Consider the following 9124-nt stretch of genomic DNA (forward strand, 5'->3'; position numbering starts at 1 on the left):
ATGGCTGCTAGTACAAGTTATCTCTACCCTTATTACTCTCTCCTCAAGTCAGACATCCAACATGGCTGCTAGTACAGGTTATCTGTACCCTTGTTACTCTCTCCTCAAGTCAGACATCCAACATGGCTGCTAGTACAGGTTATCTGTACCCTTCTTACTCTCTCCTCAAGTCAGACATCCAACATGGCTGCTAGTACAGGTTATCTGTACCCTTGTTACTCCCTCCTCAAGTCAGACATCCAACATGGCTGCTAGTACAGGTTATCTGTACCCTTGTTACTCTCTCCTCAAGTCAGACATCCAACATGGCTGCTAGTACAGGTTATCTGTGCCCTTGTTACTCTCTCCTCAAGTCAGACATCTAACATGGCTGCTAGTACAAGTTATCTCTACCCTTGTTACTCTCTCCTCAAGTCAGACATCCAACATGGCTGCTAGTACAGGTTATCTGTGCCCTTGTTACTCTCTCCTCAAGTCAGACGTCCAACATGGCCACTAGTACAGGTTATCTATACCCTTGTTACTCTATCCTCAATACAGGGACAGCGAGAATCGCCTAGTGGCTGAGGTGGACACAGGTCGGGAACATCACCCGACCTTTACCAGCAATGCGCAGGGACTGCTCAGGACAAAGATGGAAGGAGGTGAAAACATTCTTTTGATGTAACCAAATGTACTTATGTATGTGACTAAAAGTACTTGTGTATGTGACCAAGTGTACTTGTTTATGTGACCAAATGTACTTGGTTATGTGACCCAATGTACTTGGTTATGTGACCAAGTGTTCTTGTGTTTGTGACCAAATGTGCCTTTTTAGGTGACCAAATGTACTTGATTATCTGACCAAATATGCTTGGTTATGTGACCAAATGTACTTGTGTATCTCACCAAATGTACCTGTTTATGTGACCAAGTGTTCTTGTGTATGTGACCAAATGTACTTGTTAATGTGACAGATGTACATTTTATGCATTCAGATTTGATTTCATCAATTTCACATGATTCAGTTTTTTAAGTTCATTTCAGATATGAATATCTTTTTAATAAGTTTTCATCACTTACATCGCATACATTTTAATATTCATCATCCCATAAAGATTCAAGTGCAAAAGGCTTTTTTTTTTTTGCATATACCAAAATCATTGTGAAAATCCAACAAATTTATAAAAGACACATCTAAATATTTGATACGCATTTAAATTTGCAGGTGAAGGCACAATTCCCATTGAATCAGACTTCAGAGGTCAGACATTTGATGGAATCCAGCGTGGAGAGAGACTGAGGACGATGTCGTGCACAGACAAAATTTGTCGCTGGAACGTAGTTGGAATGCAGGGGGCGCTGCTAAGCCACTTCTTGGAGCCCATATATCTGGACTCTCTCACACTAGGTATGGGCATTCCTGTTTAGTTCACAACACCACACTATCCAGGTGGTTAGAGCCTCCTGATCAGGAGACAGGAGTTCATGTCCGAGTTTGGTTATGATTGAGGCTTTTAAGACTTTTTCAATACTTTATCACTTAGTTTAGAAAGTGTAGTAAGTGACCTAAAATTTCCTCCAAAAAAGTTGTATTTTTAGAAGCATAAAAATGTCACAGACTGTTAATTTTCATTTTGAAAGTTACATTTTTCCTGGAGGATATCATGACATGGGTGTCCTCAGTTGCGAGCAGAAAAACACCAATTTGCTTATATGATTGGTGTTTTATGCTGTACTCAAGAATATTTCCCTTATATGACGGCTGCCAGCATTATGGTGCCAGAAATCCCACAACCATCCACAGGTTGTTGGCAGACCAAAAAAAAAAGAGAAAACAATTAAGTAATTAATCAATAATCCTATGAGTTACCTGTAAATTCCATTTGGGTCAATCACTCAGTCTAAACCTCTGCACTGTGCCTGTAGGTTACCTGTATGACCATGGACATCTGGCCCGTGCCGTGTGTTGCCGTCTGGCCCGGGGGGACCCACCCCTTAGTGACAGTCTTCCTGATGGCTTCCACCTGAACCACCCCTGGCTGGGACGCGTCACGATGTGTGACCCCCCAAGAGAGACCCAGAAAACTAAAGCTGACAGCATCAACTGGTGTTTGGGAGACGAGACCCCGGAAGTGCTGGATGGTACTTTGGGGATTTGCAATACTGGGTGAGAAAATGTTTTTTATTATAATTCATCGAGTGATTCTTGGTTTCCATTGGTCAGTACACTGTCACATGATATTCCGCTAAACATAATGTAAAACGACTACGCACTCAAACAAAGCAAAATCACGCTCACAAAGCACTATCCCACGTTCATGAGGCTGTAGCCAACAATCTCGTGCTTATATCCAACGATCGCAGGCATTTACTCTGCTGCATTCTTCCTTTGTGTACCTCTCTTGACCACTGCTTGACCACAACAGAACTGATTGATGGCTGGCTTTGTTATTGATGTACAAATTCACCGGTTTTAAGTATCAGTTGAGCAAGTGCGCTGTTTTTTTTTCTCAGTATAATAAAACATGCAGTCCACGCTGGGATATCAAGACTTGTTATACCTCATAGGGTTATTCTCCGTTTCCATTGGTCAAGAGACGGTCACATGATATTCTGCAAAACGTGATGTACAATGATCAAGCGCCCAAGAATTTCAACGTCACGCTTACAAAGTAATATCCAATGTTCATGAGGCAATATCCAACAATCTCATGCTAATATCCAACGATCACGTGCGTTGATTCCACGGCAGTTATCTCCCTTTCTGAATTTCCACCTGTTTTTGAGTGAGGGTGTTAATAATGCTGATTAGAGTTGGTATGCACTTTCTTCTTACTGGTTAATTCTTGTCAAGTATTGCTGTGGGGTTTTTTTGGCATTGGTTTATTTCTAAAAGAAAACAGTGGTCAATCCAGCTCAGGCCTGAGTTGCCATTGAGTTTTCAGTTAAAATTTAATTCATTTAATGGCGAGATTGTTAAAGCACTGGTTCGCTGTAATCACCAAGCCCTTAACGCATGTGTGGTTCCAGCTAGTGCTGGTACAGCTGGGGCTTTTACTCAGCAGGTTTTCCAGATACCTAGCGAAGGTCTGTGGTTCATGTTGGACACGTCGTCTTTAAACACCAATCAAAAATGGAGGATATTGCACAGTGAAGGTTGAATACTTTTAGAGTGAGACATGAAAATGACAACCCAGGAGACGTGAAATATCCATGATATTCAGCCTTCACTGTGCCCTATACTGTTTATTATTTATATTTGGACAATATCATGATTTTGTGTATTTGAACAAGTTAGGCAATGTTGTGGCCTTCACGCACTTGACGTTGCACATAACATTGTGTATTGTTGCATGACCCAGAGATGTGAAAGCAGACTAAACTATTATGACATTATTCGGCTGAGCTCGGATTGGAACGTCGTATAACAAAATGTTTCTTTTTTTTTAAGTCATGGCGTCTGGTTTTGCAATAACAAGATCTAACTGAAGCCAGTGAGGTATCACTTTTATCAGAAAAGTAATAATAAATAAGAGCCGATAAAAATAAATAAATAAAAAAATGAAACTCATTATCATCATGATGTTCCCTATCTTCTTTCAGCATTGAGAAGACGTTATTCTCAAGAGTGCGAAAGAGAGCACTGTATGAGAAGTTCCAGCAGGTGTGCAGGAAGTTTGACCGTTCTGACCTCCTTGGACTGGAGAGTTACAATGATGCAAAAAATCAAGCTGTAGATTTTCAGACTGCAAAGGCGGCCATGTTGAAAACATTTGCGGTCAACAAGTGTGGGCCTTGGGTGGGAAAACCAGTTGAGGAAGGAATGTTTTCATGATAAGAGCTATCTGCTGTTTGGTTGTCATGATTGGAAATCATTGTCTTGACGCTGCATAAGTTCAGAATTCATGGACTGCCATTTTATGTTTGGCTGGTGTTTTTATTTGATAAAAATGTGAAGGAAATTCATCAGTCTGATGGAGATTTCAAATTAGTTTAATTCTTTTAACCTTTCAAGCTTTGAGCCAGTTTTTTGAATCAAGGACAAAAGGTGACATCCAACTTGTGAATACTTCATATTTTTGACAGTTTGATGGTAAATTTTACAGAAGAAGTCCTTTATTTTGCCCCGAAATTACACAATTATCACATCTTGAGAAAGGTTTGATCTTTGTGAGCAAACGTTTAGGTGTGAAATTCTATAAGATTGGATGAAGCAGATAAAGAACAGCTTTTCTCCACTTTTTAAACAGGAGAGTAACCTCAAGGGAGGTAATTTGGGTCGTGTGCTGTCATTATAAATTTCATCATTGTTAATACATGTAAAGTATCATTACCTTAAAAGCACTTCACGAAGAGCTCTTAACCTTGAGCCACTTATATACCTACAAATGATCCAAAAGTGTATTAAAATTTTCTTTCCGAGTTAGCCCTGGACAAGCCACTAGGCATATATTGTCCGTTGACCAATAAAAATAGTTACGCCCCTTTTTTGTGACATATTGCCGAATGCTCATCTACATGAATCACTTGTGGATTTTACTGGTTCTCCAGTCTGTCGGTTTTACTCATTTTTATGCATGCAAATAACACAAAAAGATGAAAATACATGTATTTACATTTGAGTTCCCAAATTTCCTGGATCAGGCCTTAGTTGCTTTTTTTGTGTCTTGAACGCTCTGCCTACAGAACTGTTTCAATGGGAGCTTTTAAACTTGAGGTGGGTATGTATCTATGACGACTCTTGAAGCTTACTGACTGTAGATCCTGACGGTAAAGCCTTCACAGAGTTATGCCCCTTCTTTTGACTTATTGCCTTTTCTCGTCATGAATAATCTACCTACAGAACCGTTGCTCTTAAGAGCTTTTGCATTGGAAGTGTTTATGCACAGGCTGTTAGCATTTGTAACTGTGTCTGGGCCTATGACCAAAGATGGTTTCAAACTACAATGGGGATCTGGGCAGATCTTTGATATGCGTCAGTGTTGAAATCATGTTTACCATCTTCATCATGTTGGAAGAGTGCTAAATGAATAATGTACCGGTACAATCAAAATGGACAGATCAGGAGATTTTGGCTAGAAAAAATCAATCCACGCAAATCCAATCAGAATTTTGCTATTGTGTTTTAATAGCCCAAATAATTACCTTTCTCAAAATAGTAACCTTGTCTGTGCGTATGTTCCCATAATAAAGCTAGTAAAGTTTATGATGCCAGTCATTTCATAACTTTTTCCAAATTCGGAATCCTTTTAACACCATGAATAGCAGAGGAACGAGTCTGATATTTTCTGAAAGGCAGTAAGTTGAGCTATTAGGTGAATAGAGAAAATTTTGTGGAGTAGTGAACACAAATTTTTGCCTTAAATCTCTGGTATTTGATAATTGTCATCGTTGATGTTTGAAACATGTAGTCATGAAACTTCATAATTAATAGTGTTGACAATTGTTTTTTCATTCCTGAAACCATTAAAAAATTTGAACACATGCCAGATCATTTTTTTTTTATAAGAGGGTACCCCAATCACCATAAATTTGGTCTATGACTCATTTGTTTATTTTTTTTTCATTCAGAGAAGTTTCAGCACCAAAAATAATATTTTGTGACATTTTTTGGCCTCTTAAAAATGCACTTTAGTGGGTGACATTTTAAGTCATTGAGGAGGTAGTTGTACATGAGGGCAGTTTTTTTTTTTTTCTTTTTTGTTGGATAGAGCAGCATTGCTAAAAATATCTTAGTCATCTTTATTTTTCCAATGCTTGATCGGGTCACACCTAAGACCTTAAGAGAGGAAATTGTAGCTTCCTCGTATGCCGTTCAGCATGAAGGGGACCATGCAACGACTGGTTGACCCGTATCAGTATAATGGCTCAGGTGGGCAGCTTACTTGCCTTTTGGTAAGTTTTAGACATTCGATTTTTTGTTGTTGTTGTTGTTTATTAATTAAAACATGCCCGATTTTGTTTTTTAAGAGCTACAGTTTATTGTACACAGACAGGTTAAAACGGAAAATTGTTAGAGAAACCTGCACAACTTCATATTGTAAATAATGAATGTAAAATAAATACAGGTACATAATTGTATGTCTTTATTACGTTGAAATCATTCCTGTTGGGTGATTTTATTATGTTAAATTAAGGCAGGGATTTGGGGGGGTGGGGTGGTGAGAGTATGTACTTTTTTGTATTCCACCTGTTAATTTTACTGCAGTTTTCAGTCACGAGACACAAAATACATGTAGCTGATTTGTTGCCAGCATGGCATTAAATCTCAGTAAGGCCAGATTCAGTTACCTCCCTTGGGGTCACTCCTCCGTTCGAAAGGTGCATTTTTCGAGTACACGGAGAGTAGCTAGGTGAGACCACAGAAAATGGCAAACGGCAGCTTTCGAAGAGGCACAAACTAGTTGAAGACCTATAGCTTTAAGATATATTTTAAGTTTGTAAACTTATTTGGAAAGCCCAGGAAAATGTGATTATAGGTATTTTTTAAAACATCCATTCGGAAGTAATTTTAAAATCCTGGCCATTATTGAATACAATATACAGCTGTAGTGAAATCCCGTCAGATATATTTTCTACCTGAGCTGAAATACGTTGACTTCATAATAACAATCTCTCAACATGTCTGCCTCTCTCAAAGGCTTTTTTAAAAAATTCTGTTGCGAGAAAATATTTGTCACTTTCGTCACATGACCCTCATGTAGCTTGGTTTAATAGGCGAGGTCCCACTTGACGCCTCAAAAACTAATGTCATTACGTAATGGTCGCTGTCGTTTAGTATAATTAGGTAATTCAGAGCAGGCCAATTATTCCTTCATTTATTTGTTTGATTGATGTCAAACACCACATTCAAGAATTTTTACACGCCCCCGCCATTGGGATAATGATGTGTCGCAACTTACATCTGTCCATTTCCGCGGTTGTCATGGTAACCATATAGCCATTTTCCTCATGTATATACATATACAGTATGAATGGACATGTTTTCAACATAGAGTTTTCATTTTTGGTAGATTTACTCGTCTATTTGCACGATTGTCACGGTAACCACAAACCTCACATAATCATCAACAAGATTCACCTCAGCTGTTATACTCACCACAATGGTGCTGGTATATTCTTTCATACATTTCAAACGGGGCCTCCGTGGCTCAGTTGGTTAGCTCGTGGGAAGGTCTTCCAGCAACCTGCGGATGGTCCTGGGTTTCCACCCACCATAATGCTGGCCGCCGTCGTATAAGTGAAATATTCTTGAGTACGGCATAAAACACAAATCAAATAAATAAATAAATAAATAAATACATTTCAAATAAATGCATAAGTCTGGGTGTATGTTGTGCTCACCTGAACCCTTGTTCACTTGCAGAAAAGCAATTGGGTTTAAGGCTGGAGTGCCTGGGCTAAACCATCTACCTTGAGTCGTCAGCAAATTACTGATGAACTTTCTCATGATGTGAGATGGCTTTAGTGGCCTAATAGTTAGAGAGTCTGCCTCAGAGTTGGGACGTAATGACCCTGGAGTCTCTGACCAATGCGGACCCTGGAGTCTCTGACCAATGCGGTTGCTGTGAGTTCAAGTCCAGCTCATGCTGGCTTCCTCTCCGGCTGTACGTAGGAAGGTCTGTCAGCAACCTGCGGATGGTCGTGGGTTTCCCCTGGGCTGTCCCCAGTTTCCACCCACCATAATGCTGACCGCTGTCGTATAAGTGAAATATTCTTGAGTACAGCGTAAAACACCAATCAAATAAATAAATAAATACGTCAAAGTTGGGAGACCCCGGATCAAACCTGGGTCAGGTCATACCAAAGACTTTAAAAATGGTACTAGTTGCTGCTACACTCGGCGCTCAGTACTGACAGGTTAGAGCAAGGAAACATGACTGGTCGGCTCGGTGTCGGTACAATGTCACTGAGTGGGGTGTCATGTCTGGTGTCTTTGGCATGATACTTCAATGGGTGGAGCACTTTGGTGGCATGAATTTACCTTGCCACAATGAGACACATTATATGTACACACTCCTAATGACTCCTCATCATCATATCATTTAAAAATTGTTAAGTTTGACATAATTAAGTTAAGTAAGTCCCAAGCATTTATTCTGTGCTTTGTCTGGTGGAAACCCACAACCATCCACAGGTTCCAGGCAGACCTTCTCATGTACGGCTGGAGGGGAATCCAGCATGAGTTGGAACAGAGCTCACATTGACTGCACTGGTGCAAGGCCCCTGGGTCCTTGCACCAATCCTTGATACCAACAGGCCAATGTGGTGGTGAGTGTTATGGGTGCATGAGGCAGTGGAAGTAAACCACCGACCTGTGGCAAGAAACAGACAAACTTTCCCACATGTATTTATTTATTTGATTGGTGTTTTACACAGCATAATACTGAAGAATATTTCACTGATATGACGGTGACCGGTGTTACGGTGGGAGCCAGAAATCCATGAGAGGCCCTCAACCAGCAACAGCTTGCTGAGGGAGCCAGTGTTGGTTTGAACTGAACTCACAGTGACCATACAGGTGAAAGGCTCCTTCATCCACAGTGCAATCATTACTGGTATACTGGTCATACAAATGATCTCTGAGCTTGTAAAGCCATGTAAGGCCATTGGAACAGCAATATTTAGGAGCGGTAGATCCATTGTCAATCCTAAGACATTAAAAGAGGAAGTTTGGCATTCAGCATGATGGGGATAGTGCAACAACTGGTTGACCCGTATCAGTATAATGGCTTGGGTGGGGTGACTTACTTGCCTTCGGTAAGTCATCTCAGTGAAGCAGCACTAGATAAAAGAGCAGCGGAAATCTGTCCTGTAATGTAATGTAACATGGAGATACATTACAAGCACTCTAAGGATTCCTTCGTCGTCCTATGACTGAAAAATTGTTAAGTACGACGTTAAACTCCACACACTCGCTCACTCACTCGAATAACAATACCAGCATTATTGATCGCTTATTGCTATCAAGGCGTCACTAATATGCAAGGAAACCAAAGTTAAACCAATCCTTGCAATTTTAAAAAAAAATGACAACAGCAATTAATAATGAAATATGTGTATTTACAATAATGATAATGATTGCAACAACAAAATGGAAACAATTCTATATTTACATTCCTTTACAATGTGATATTGTTGG

General features: G+C 39.9%; 1 protein-coding gene across 1 annotated transcript in view; it reads left to right on the forward strand.

The window, feature by feature from the left end:
* The window catches only part of LOC135462814 (double-stranded RNA-specific adenosine deaminase-like), a 34873-nt gene extending 30251 nt beyond the window's left edge, over positions 1 to 4622 (forward strand). The window contains exons 8-11 of the mRNA XM_064740088.1: positions 541 to 644; positions 1208 to 1390; positions 1909 to 2149; positions 3586 to 4622. Coding sequence (XP_064596158.1) covers positions 541 to 644; positions 1208 to 1390; positions 1909 to 2149; positions 3586 to 3817 — 760 coding nt within the window. The 3' untranslated portion in view covers positions 3818 to 4622. The remainder of the gene's footprint in view (positions 1 to 540; positions 645 to 1207; positions 1391 to 1908; positions 2150 to 3585) is intronic.
* Positions 4623 to 9124: the final 4502 nt, after the last annotated feature.

This window comes from Liolophura sinensis, chromosome 2, assembly GCF_032854445.1.
Source record: "Liolophura sinensis isolate JHLJ2023 chromosome 2, CUHK_Ljap_v2, whole genome shotgun sequence".
In the NCBI taxonomy this organism is placed as follows: Eukaryota; Metazoa; Mollusca; class Polyplacophora; order Chitonida; family Chitonidae; genus Liolophura; species Liolophura sinensis.